The sequence below is a fragment of the Hypanus sabinus genome, chromosome 17 (genome assembly GCF_030144855.1).
Source record: "Hypanus sabinus isolate sHypSab1 chromosome 17, sHypSab1.hap1, whole genome shotgun sequence".
Lineage (NCBI taxonomy): Eukaryota > Metazoa > Chordata > Chondrichthyes > Myliobatiformes > Dasyatidae > Hypanus > Hypanus sabinus.
This window is the reverse complement of record NC_082722.1, coordinates 35,003,821-35,016,293: the sequence shown is the minus strand read 5'-3', so window position 1 is coordinate 35,016,293 and position 12,473 is coordinate 35,003,821. Positions and strand designations below refer to the sequence as shown.

The 12,473-nt window shown below is 40.1% G+C and overlaps 1 protein-coding gene across 1 annotated transcript; it reads right to left on the bottom strand.

Annotated features, from left to right (window-relative positions):
- Window positions 1–251: 251 nt before the first annotated feature.
- Window positions 252–4,531, bottom strand: irx3a (iroquois homeobox 3a). Its single transcript, XM_059992824.1, has 4 exons — window positions 3,135–4,531; window positions 1,588–2,602; window positions 860–926; window positions 252–641 (listed from the first exon to the last, which is right to left on the bottom strand). Exons 1-4 carry the CDS (start codon window positions 3,345–3,347, stop codon window positions 587–589), a joined length of 1,350 nt encoding a protein of 449 aa, XP_059848807.1. The 5' UTR covers window positions 3,348–4,531; the 3' UTR covers window positions 252–586.
- Between the last annotated feature and the right edge of the window lie 7,942 nt (window positions 4,532–12,473).

The window sequence follows — 12,473 nt, the reverse complement described above, 5'->3', positions numbered from 1 at the left end:
ATCCAGAGGAGATCATAACCTTTTACAATTTGTTGCGGACTGTTATAAAACACCATACTAAAAGCAAAATTAAATACTGCTTAGGCTTTTTCAGTTAAATCGTTTCTTTTACAAGATTTCCAGTATGTATTTTCTTCTGGCTGGAATGTCAATTGATAGTCATATATCTCAATGCATTTAGCAAACAAAACATTAATATGTTCCTGGGGAATTGCTGCTCGTTGAGAGTTTTGAAAATCCAGACACAAATGTAAAGTCATAATTGTTCATTTATTAGCCAAAAATATATACTTTCTTGTACAATTTCGTTCACACGTATGTACACTTTTGTTTGCGGTATATACAAAACATCTCGAACACCAGGTGATACCTAATTTTCACTCGACTTACAAAAAAAAATCTGGGTTCCACATGTCACAAACTGAACTAATTGATACACGCCTTCTCGGCCAGAATAACATTACCAATTTTATTTTAATACACATACATGCTTACAGGTTAAACTATACAGGGGTAAACATTTTTTACATTCCATTTAACAAGAAAATGGTTACAAAATAAAAGTTTAAAAAAAAGCCAAAAGGGACTATGCGGAGGAGAGCGCCGACAAAACCATGGCTGCATCGAGTTGTTTCTGGGGTCTGAAACGAATAAAATTATTGACCATCAGTGTTTACAACTTTTGTAATAAACATTGAGAACCATGTTTTGCATAACATGTTGCAATTTAAGTTTTGAACGCAGATTAACTGCAGTGAAAGGTACCCCAAAAAATAGCTGTAGGCCTGTTTGGATTGGGATCTCGAGTCTGGTATGAAATCGTGGGAATATACAGGGAAGAATAAAATGTATTTCTTACCGTCTCTGAACCGGCTGAAAAGCTGTCTTTACTATTTTTTTCTCTATTTCCAAGGCACTGCTTCGATCTGTAAATAATAACGAGTTCTTATAATTGGTATTGTTCGCCATTACCGAGGCCACCTTTACCCAGAGCGACACGCTGAAATTCAACTTTGTTGGGGAATCGTTACCTATTATGCAACTTCAAGGATAAAGTGATCCGAATACAGTAAGTGGTGAGTGTTATCTTATTACATTGGTCTTTTCTGCCGTCTAATATTTATTGGAAAAAAGTTGTTGTAACCAAATTATAAATTATCATTTACAATGGTGCTAAAGATCAGTTTATAATAAATGTAATTTTGGCCATCAAAAAATCATTATCCCATTACTTTGATTGCGCCTTGTAGGAGTTTTATTTTGTATTCAGTTACAGTTGAGCAATGCTACTTTTCGGAAACAGGATGTAAAAATCTCTAGGTATCGATTCAAAAGCTTGGAGAAAGAGCCTTTGTATAGATATTACCAGAAAATAAAATTAATTCGAAACAGCATGGATCACTTTGCAGATCTTCAATGAGTTCACTTTCGTTTTAAATTTGAACTTTAGTGGGGGCCCAGCGTTAAGGCTGCTAATCAATTTTATTCTTTTTTTGCATTACGTTGATCCTTTTGAAAATTTTGTCTGACGTTCTCACAGTCTGGCTGGAGCATGTATTTTGTATTTTTCAGTCAAATGCTCTGTACCTGTTACTGTGGGTTCTGCTGTCTGAGCCCGCTCTTCACCTCTTACAGTACAGAATGCAGGGACACCAGCAGCAGGGGCTGCTTGACTAGCACTGAGTCCGAGGAAGTGGTTTGAATTGATTAAAGCCAGGGGATGATGAGAAAAGGTTCGGTTTGTCCAGTTCTGAAACTTGCCCATGGGGCAGGCGAATAGTCTGTGCTGGCCGAGGAGAGACGAGGCTGGAGGCCCCGCAGGAGAGCTGCCTATCTGTGGGGACTTGCGGGGATTGTCCGGAGTGGTGGCGGTTTCAGCCAAAGACCAGATCTTAGGCTTTTGGTTCAGCGACAGGCTGTTCTCGGGTGGAGAGGAGACGGGGCTTTTCCCCTCGGCGTTGTTTTTGGTCTGGTCGCCACTGGACTGCCCTGAAATCTCAGGCGAAAGGTCGCCTCGCTTCTCCTCAGTCACTCTGGAGTCTTTCACCACCGATTTCAGAAAACCATCCTCGGAACCATTCAAGTCATCAAAAGCGTCTGAGATCTCAGAGTCACTTCTCCCGTCCAGTTTGCAGTCCAGGCTTAAGTCCGGGTCGTGCTCGTCTTCGTCCTCTTTACTCTCGATATTCTCCGTATCGATATTCTCTAAATCGATCTCCTCGTCGTCCTCCTTTTTCTCCCCTTCCAGGTCCGGGTCGCTTCCATACGAATTACCCTCTTCGTCCGTTCGGTTTCTGGGAGTCCAAGTCATCTTGTTCTCCTTTTTAAGCCTCCTCCGAGCATTAGCGAACCAGGTAGACACTTGGGTCAGGGTCATTTTGGTGATTATGGCCAACATAATTTTCTCCCCTTTGGTCGGGTATGGGTTCTTTCTGTGCTCGTTGAGCCAAGCTTTCAAGGTGCTGGTACTTTCCCTTGTGGCGTTTTTCGGCCTGGACGGATCCCCGAACTGGTATTGGCCATAAGGGTAGTAAGCGGCGTGGTGGTGTGGGAAAGCAGGGTGTTGTACGCTCGGACTGTCCTTCAGTTCGTACTGGGCGCCCTGGGCAAGAAAACGAAGGACGAAAGTGGGAATATTTTTTAAGCATACATGTTAAAATAAAGCATTGCTGTTATTTCAATTACATTCTGCATTACTAAACGATCCGCCCATTTTGAAACACAAAAAAAAGTCTGTGAATGCTGTGGGGGGTGGGGATAGAAAGGGTGTCGGTGGTGGGGAAATTTATCTGTTTGGGGGACGAATCAGGAGGAGAAGGTTTAAAGTGGATAGAAACAAACCAGCAATGAAATCGGCACAAAAATCTGCAAGTGAAATTAGCAAGGAAGCGCGAGTGAAACTAGCAAACGCAACACAGCGACAGGCGAAAAAAAACTTTTATCGAGAAAACTCGCCAGGAAAAAAAATAAAAGCAGCGATTGCCTTTTAAAAAGAAAACGGCATTACCGCAGAGACCTATATCTCCTCTTCCTCATCCCTGGGTCTTGTTCTCATGGTTGCAACAAACTTTTTTTTTAATGATTTACTAAATTGAAGAGACGAAGATAGAGCGAATTGACGTAAATGTTCTTACCAGCTGAGGAAACATGGGGAGATCGGCTGCATAAGGCAAAAAGGCGCCGTATCCTTGAGCGGCATAAGGGGATCCATACATGGTTAGTACGGTAGAAGCAGCACCGGACGCCGTCAGATCGCTCCCAGTCCTGGAAGACGATATACCCTGGCGATCTGGGTATAGTGGCCTAGTCGCAGCTATGTACTGATATCCCAATTGTGGGAAAGACATGGTCAGTGACTACTGCGAGAGAAATCTCTGTGCAGAAAGAGCCGCAGAATCCACCTTTAATGCTATAGACTCAGTTGAAAGTATACGTTTCCACATGCAGACGCACTGTAACCGATCCGATCGCTCGCTCTCAACTTGCTATTGATCTGAAGGTGCCCGGGTCAGGTCCTAACAGATTCGTAGAGATTATTCGGAGTTGATGGCCTGATTGACATTTCTGGTATTAACTAAGCCCCTCCTATTTCTTTAGGGTCCGCCGCAGCTTTTACTCAATCTCCGCTTTTGTCACAGAGCGTGTCTTTTCCAAATCTATTTACTGACGTCGCGATCTTTTATTTCAGTTGCATTCAAGTCGCAGTTTGCAATCGCCAATCAGTACTAGTTTCTCCGGCAAAAAACACGCCCGCTCCCAATTTTTTAAAGAAGAACATTCGCCTCCCACTTTTTGCCATAGGGTTTCTTCCAAACGCTACGTATTTGTAGAACTGTAATTGGTTGCAAAAAGGAAAGAAAATCGACCCAAGTAAACCAAAACAGAATTTAAACAACTTTTAATCTCTTTGATGTAGTTCTTCACTCAGTGTGACTAAACTTCATTCTCCTAGCTATTGTTTAAACTTTGTTAGGCAGAAACTTAGTTTTGGTGACGTCAGTACAAATGCATACACTTCAGCTTTGATCCTGATAACTGTTCTAGTAAAGTACGTTTGTTTGGTAGAAATGGGTTAGATTTTTTTCCTCTCTAATTGAGCTGGCGGTTCTTACGCTGCAGGAACCCTCCGCGTAGGCTGAGAATGGGCAACACAGCTTAGGATCGAGTTAATTCTTTGTTAATAATGGACTTCAAACAGTTGTAGAGTCACCATTTGACATCAAAGAGAAGCAACGCAATATTAAAACAAAAAAAAAATCCGGCGCAATCCCAGAAGCTCCCAGTCCCGTGGTTGAACTAGTAAATAAATGGTGTGAGAATCAGACACCAGCGCCTTCAAATCAAACTCATTATCACTTTTAGTCCTGTCCCTAAACTGTAATTAGCAAATTTATGACCCCACGTTGTTTGTACCCTGTTCCTTGCTCCTCTGTGGTGTTCAGCAACGATGGGTCTGTATGATAAAGCTAAATACGAGGTTGTAATAAATGCGGATTAGAGTGAAGCAAGTCTCCGGATTGAAATTCTCCGAATCGATATATTAAATCTGTATGTACCACATCTAATCGCTTTACGGCTCATCTTTTTGGTATTTGATGTCAGATAATCGTCCACCTATTGTATGAAGAAGAAAGTATTTTGTTTTACATTTTATTTATTTGGTCTTGGGTCCATGTATCGAAATGAGTAGAAATACGATCTGGAAATCGAATTATTATCTGATTTCTGAGAAAGGTTTTGCAAACCAAACGTTGCGTCTGTGCTTTAAACGCTGTGCGCATTGAAGTAGAAAGCGCACAAAAGGGGGAACAGTGCTCTGTACTCAAAATTTAAACTTACAGCACAGGTCTAAGCTTTGGTCGGGTGCGTTATTTCCCGTTGGAGGAATTCACTGCGATGCCACTTTACGCGCGCTGTCGGACACCATTGCTATATTAAACTCAACTCATTAATTTTATACGGGGGTGTTCCTGTTTTCTCTAACGGAGGAGGGTTCTCGAAGTGACCTGTGTTTAGTGTTTTTGCAAGGACGAACACCGTCCACATCTCCGATTGTGTGCTTTGCAGCACATTGGAAAGCTGTTTGTTATTTCAATTTAATCTGAGTGATTTTTGGGGCGGAATCAGCTCCATTTCAGTTTCTGCCCAGATGGGGAGGGGGATAATAAAAGATGATTAGCTTATTAATTATCTCAGGTACATTGCCATGTGTCATGTAGACAGAATTTTAATCATCTTGAAAAATCCAGTATTGTGTGTCTGTGCATTTGCAAGGGTGTTTCAGAAAACCCTTAGCCGCATGTGTTGAAGGGAATCACATCAGCTCAAAGTGATGCAAAGAATAGAAAACGCATCCGAAAAGAATATTTAGAGCAGCAATGAAGGGTAAAGAGTCAGGGAAATGAGAAGCCGGGCATTTGGATCATTTTTTGAAACAAACGAAAGAGCTTAAACATTGTTAGAGGAAAAAAAGAATGCAGAGGACGAAAAGAAAGGAAAAAAAGTAAGAATGAAAAGTCAGCAATGTAGGCTGAACGTATCTTTTTTTTAAAAAAGGGGGAAGAGAACTAAATAATAATAAGGGCAAGAAAGACGCAGGCTGAAAGACTGAAATAAAGGAAAATAGATCACTGGGGCAAAATAGTAAAGGCGGGAGAAAAGCAGGCACGGAGAGACATTTTAAAGTGATTAAAGCAAATGTGCGAAGAATTTGCGGGCGCAAACAGCGCGCGGCCAAGCTGGGACGCGGGGAGGACCAGGAAAGTGAGACAATGGGAAATGAGTAAAAACACGGAATGACATTGGACAAAAATCAAGAGCAAATGCTGGCCGCAGGTGATGCAGCTAAAGGGAACAGTGAGGAATGGAGGTCACGGCACGGAACGTTTCGACGCTGCATTTCTATAGATTCCATATTGTCATGCTAATGTGATTTGCCCCGTGTCACTGCGCGTACTTCATATCGTGGTATCAGTAATTTAGACGTTTGTTACTTACTGAAAGACACGTGGATTGTGACTGGTTTTAATATGCTCAGTAAGAAACGTGTCTCCTCTGACATTGACATCTGCAACAGCACCAACGCACTAATAATCTATTAATTTAATGAGTAACTTTAGCGGCTGAAGTACACACTGTACAAAAATCAATTAGTCGACTGAAGAAGCCCGCCTCTTGATTTTAGGGAACATACGGTACTAAACACGTTATTGTTATTAACCCTTTGAAGACTTGAGAGCTTCGTTGAATTACTGTGTAATTAACATGTTTTCAAAGCTTAGTTGCTTTAAAATGAGTTATGCAAAGAGTAATAATGAATGTCGAGCGGTAAAACATTGGATACTTATACGAATCTAACAGATAGTGGGCCCAGTACTGTGACAGAGGTCCTTTGATAGCAGTTTATGCTAAGCGAGGTTATTGTATATTTTGCTCATTCTTTCATGGAAGGCCATTATGCTATTAGGATCAATGTTTCCTTCAGGGCAAAAGCTTCATGTCGGGTTTTCATTACAGTGGAGTCATCAGACTATAAACACCATTATTTATTATTTCATATACATTTGTGGAATTAGTTTTTGATCAGTATTGAAAAAAATGTTAAAAGGTCAGATCAACTCGTTCCATGTTTGAACTATAACACAATAAATGAAGCTGTTCAACCGGCGGTCCTGGCTGGGACACTTCCCCGCTCTAAGGCACTCAGACTCCGGCCATGACACGTGCCGCATCTCCGGGCGGTGTCAGGACCCGCTGGCCAGCTGCTGATTTATTACTCCTCTTTAACACTCGTTACTCCTTCTACACTTATAAACCTCTTCAGGGAATGTGTGAGAAGTCCTGGTTAAAGGAAGCGCTATAAAATCTTTCATAATCTGAAACCGATCTTTTTTTAAACAAAGTTGGTCCAGTGCTTACCCTAAGACTTCCGCTCTGAACTATAAATAAAGTTTTAATGACCCTGAAGTAAGATTGAGTTTTATTTTTCTTATTTCAAATGCTTATTATTCCCAATGCTAACCATCACTGCCAAAATCCAGTAGGGCTGTACAGTATGCATAATGTAATCGACGATATTTCTCAAACTCTATATCTACCGGATCCTTTGGGGTTAGTTTATAACAATCTTCATGATGTAACTTAAAGATATTGCTTCTCTTGGCAAGTAATTGAATCCAACTTTAGTCGTTTCACTGTTTTATCTGAAGGTGAGCTTATGAAAGTTGTTGGCAGTCAGCTTTAACCCGAACCATTTAGGATGCCCTTTTTAAACGTGAAATCCCGAAGACATGTTTGAATGTTACAAATAGATGGCGAGCATTTAGAAAGAATTCATGTCTATTCAATTTACAATAATATTCGAAAGCTATTTCAACCAAGCAAGAAATCTGCGGGAACTTTCAAGCAGAAAAAAGTGTTGGAGAGAGAAACAAAATAGAGAGAGCGGTAGAGATCAAAGTGTTGAAAACGCAGTCAGCACTCTTCGAATTACACGTTTGGAGCTTTTCCGTAATTCCGGGGCGACAGATAACAAGTTGCACATTCCTTATCGCATATGGAATCAATCCTTAGCAGCCCTCCAATCAAAATCTGTTAATTGCACTGACATTTGATTTGAAAAGAAAACACAATTAATGACCGTCAATGTTTGGCGCACCCATTGGACCCAGCGGTCTGAAAGCCTGTGACACAACTTCTTTTACTGCCTTAAAAAACATAAACTTTTATTTGCAAATTCTTGGAGGGAGACGTTAATAAAATCGGGACGTTTGGGGAGTTTGGCTTGTCTCCTAAGAATCTACATCTTAAATTTCATTACAGCAGAGGGATCGCATTTGCACGTCAAGGGATTTCAAATTAGTTACTGCTGTTTCTTTCCCGTAGCCGAACGGTAGGAATTGGGGCTGAACCTTACAAATTTTTGAATAAAGGAAACTCTTTCACAGAACTTGCAGCCTGGGTACCCCTACAGCATGTTTTCGTTTTTTTTTAACAGGGCATATTTTAAATATACCCAAAGGTTAATGCTTCCCAAGAATATCACTAATAAACAATCGATACTTTAGCTGGAGTACTTAGCATATTTTATCCGTGGATTGGCAATTAAAGTATGATATGTAAAATGACACTTTTGTTTCGAGATATGATGGACTTAATATAAATTGACGAATTGCGATGAGTAGGATATGTATTTATCTTTTGGATATTTATTTACCGTGTTCTTTCCGTGGGGATGTTAAGCATGGGAGCGATAAAAGGTATTGAAGGAGGTTTTTTCCTGCCTCAGGTGAATATGCAGGGACTAATTCAACGCGTGCGAAACGGGTCAATGGGAACAAGCTGACAAACAGCTCCGCTTTCTTTAGTAACGTGCATTTTAGTCTAATGAGGCGCAATCGAATGAGAAGCCTTAGTAAAAGGCACCTGTGAGCGACTTCATACCAGCAAACCAGGGATTAGGAGTGAGCAAATACTACATCTAAATTCCCTTTAGATCTCGGTAGAGTCACTTTCAGTACGAGCGTTTTCATTTACATTATGTTTAGGAAGATGGCTCGTTGCAGGAAACTGACTTACAAATACTATATATTTTAGCACTATAATTAAACACTCAGCGGGTTATGTGTACGGTGAGAATCCAGAAGCCGTATTGGCTCCCTGCAACATTTCACTCCTTTTAGCGTTAACAACACTGCAATCAAGAAGGAACAGTTCTAAAACAAGATGACCATTTCAGAGAGGCTCTGCACAAAATGTAATTCCACGCCAAAATAATTAGACTGCACCAATATTGCCCCGTTGGCAAAATATTGTGTTCACAGCTCGAGCCACTGTTTTGCACTAGTTGTTTAAGTACCGGGCAAGCAGGGCGCCAGTCAGTGGTGTTTGTCAATTAGATTGTGGGAAAGAAAACGGTGCACAGGGCCTGGTAAAGGAAACAACTGCGAGGTGAATGTTAAAAGGAACCCATAAATAATGATTTTGTGGTTAAATTCGAGAGTTTGTGTAGTAATTGATTGGGGAGGTCAGGGCTCCTGATGTCAGGCAGCCTGCTGCTGTTAGTGGCTTCGCTGCCGTTGAGTCTTTAGTAAATATTGTGCTGTCGCTCCTGTGAGGGCTTCCACGTGTTTTATTGTGGGCTCTTCGTCTGATTATTTGAATGCTATTTACAGTGAACTTTTACTTACTGAAATCGGGACCGAGCGACTCAAGCATCTATCAGTGTAAAAATGATCGCCCGGAGAATACTTCTTTCTCGCGCTCTCGCGGGCTCTCTGGCTAGACAAATGCCACGGGGACATGTTAATTAATCAATCTAAACAGAGCCAAACCAGGACAAACAGTCCACACTCTCTAAAGCGGTTTTACTATTTCTAAACAAAATTGATCTGAACAAAGTAAAGACTTGGGGCATACATGAAAAAAAAAGTTTGAATCCGCGCATTTTTCGCGCACAGAATGATCTCGATCCCCACTGTTCCTTGCCTTTATAATCTGAAGAATGCAATTTACAACTGTAATCTGAACATTGTTACTGTACCTACAACGCGCCTTATTGAAATGACTTTATTTTCCTATCTAGTCCCATCTCCTGAAAGGGTATCGCTATTCCGAACATATGCCCTAATTAACTTTATCGTGCAGGATATTTGGAATTATATGTAATGTTTTAATTGGTGTAACCTACAGATGGAAACTATGCGCGATAGCCAATAGACGGGCGGATTTACTGATTGATTTAACCCGAACATTTGAGCAGCTTGATACTTGAAACGGAGCAGTTATTATGCTGATGTCGTGGTTTTTGTTATGCGAACCGACAAGGTTCGCAAAATCATCGAATGCGTTTCTTTTTCGTTTTTATCTTGGAGCCCTAACACTCTATTCAAAGTCCTATATCAGTAACAAATAACCATTGATTTCTCGTAAAGTCAGTTTTGAATTGGAATGAGTAACTCCGGGCAGTGCTATCACTGTATTACATGGAAATGTCCCAGGTAACAAGATGAACATTGATTCAGCATTATGTTTGATCAATAATGAAATAAGTAACTTCAGGGCCAAATTAAAATGCAAACTGGCTTAACGCTCGCAATTGCTGGGCTAAGTGACAACGGTTTATTCAGTTGGGAGAAGACCATATTTGTGCGAAGACTGCCCCTTTTATTCTGCAGATTTAATGAGCCCTGATAGAGATCAACTTTAATCTAGAACGATGATTTCTTATTGTGGTACTACTTCCACACCTGGGAGCTGTGTAGCATTACCGCAGTTTATGTGATTTGGGTTTTAGCTTCTTTATAAGCCGTTTTACATTTATCATTACAGGTTTTATAGGGTTTTTTTAAAAAACCAAAATGCTTTTAAAATCACAGATGTTAACTACATTAAAAGGAAAAGTGATTTCACTGAAAAGAAGGTAACGTGACTAGCGTCTTTCACTAACGGCCTTTGACCCAATTTATCTCCCTTTTCTACATGGCTAGTTTTTACAGGCCTCAGTATCATTATTGAAGTCATCACATGAATTGATTTCCAATGGCACTTCGCGCCTCCATTCTGAGAGCAGACACCTAGACAAGCGCTTTCTTTTCGTTGTGATCCCTTTATTAGCCACAGCTCTTAGGAAAGGGCTGCCAGGGCGAGAGAGGTCCCGAGTCCCGAGAGAGTGCGCGAGGGAGAGGGTGAGAGAGAATGTGAGCGAAAGATAACAAGAGAAAGGGAGGGAGAGAGAAAGAAAGAAAGAAAGAGGGGACGAACGAGACAGGATTGAGCAGAAACACAAAGAGAAAAAGACCGCAGAAAGAGATTAGAGAGACGTCAGGATGAAGGTGAGCTGACACACATGGAAGAAACATAACACACAGAGAAATACAACGATTGAAATAAACATAAGAATTGGAAAACATGTACATTTAAGGACAGCAAAGGCGAAATCTATCTGCAGTGAAGATAAGCACAAATGAGGACCAAAGGGTGGATTTGGAAGGAAAGTATAAGAACGAATGAAGGAGAGACGGCTGAGTGGCAGAGACCGGGAATTAATGCTCGAAATAAACTACATGGGTTTGGGGTAGAGAATGCGGGGAGAGGGTTGAAGGTTGACGGGGAAGTTCCCTTCTGTAGTCTGCGTGGTGTTTGATGCCACACAATTCCAAGTCTAAGACGCAAAAAGAAAAGAAAACCTAGTGGATTCTTCATTTCCAGATAGATATGACTCAATAAATCTTTAACCTGCACAGAGCCGAGAAATATCTGCAGTTTCTCGTTTTATAGATTTTACCAGCTACTGCTTCCCTTCAGGCTTCGGATTTTTATCCGTTTCGATTATTAATAATTATTTGATAAGAAAATTAATATTTTGAAGACTTTGCTCCAGGTCCAAAGCAAATATTCAATATTTTGGACAAGACAGATCTGAGAAAACCTTCCTGTAAAATCAATAGCAGACTAGGTCAGTTTTAGCAATTTATTATGTACTTATTGAAATGACTTTCAAACTCATTGGACCATTCTTGCTCTTATAGCCCACCTACATTAAACATTTCAACATTTAAGATCTCATTGATGGCTTTTGTTGCTCTTAAATAAACACATAAAATTATTGTTTGAAGATATGATGAAATTGAAACACATTTAAACATTCTAATATCGTCTCAGAAATTATTTAAATTTCCAATAACCTATAATTTTTGTTTTATCCAAAAAGTTTCTATGATCGCGTTGTGGTCCTGTGTAATTCTATTACTAGATTTATTTGTGCACAAGTACATATCAATTCTAAATAAATGCAAAAGTACATTTTCTCATGTGCTTTGTACACCTTCATAGAGGTGTGTTTATAAATATATAAACATACAGACGCATAACCATACCATACAATATAAAGCTAAATATGAATTCTTACTCCCTGTTATACTTACAGCCTAAATGTAAGTTACTAATTTTAAGTTTTTAAAAAATTTGATGCTACAGAATTAATTAAGTAAAAAGCTGAAAAAAATCCTCGCAGATACTGAAATTGCGCATCATTATGATTTTAGAATATTTTTACCCCACTTTAGGGTAGTGTCACTAGCGTGCTTTCCCCATGAAGTACCCTGTCAAGTGAGAGCTTACCTTTTGACAGTTTCACTTATAGTGTGCTTCTGGGTTTAAACTTAGTGGTGAACCTGCAATAGGGAACAAGTGTAAAGTAATGTAGTGCAAGGATCTAACCATAGTAGGCCCCAGCTGGTGGTCACTGCAGTCAGAGCCAATAATGATTAGGCCCTCATTGTATGCTGGGAATTTCTGTTTTTGCTTCCCTTAACACTATTTAAAAATGTTTTGGAAGGTAACTTTGAATTAGGTTCATATTAACAGAAACACATACAGAGTAAGGGAGTCATGAACTGACAATCATATAAAGTAGAATTTTTACATTCCTCATTTGTGCCAGTGCTTACTTTAATATAGATTGACTACCTGCT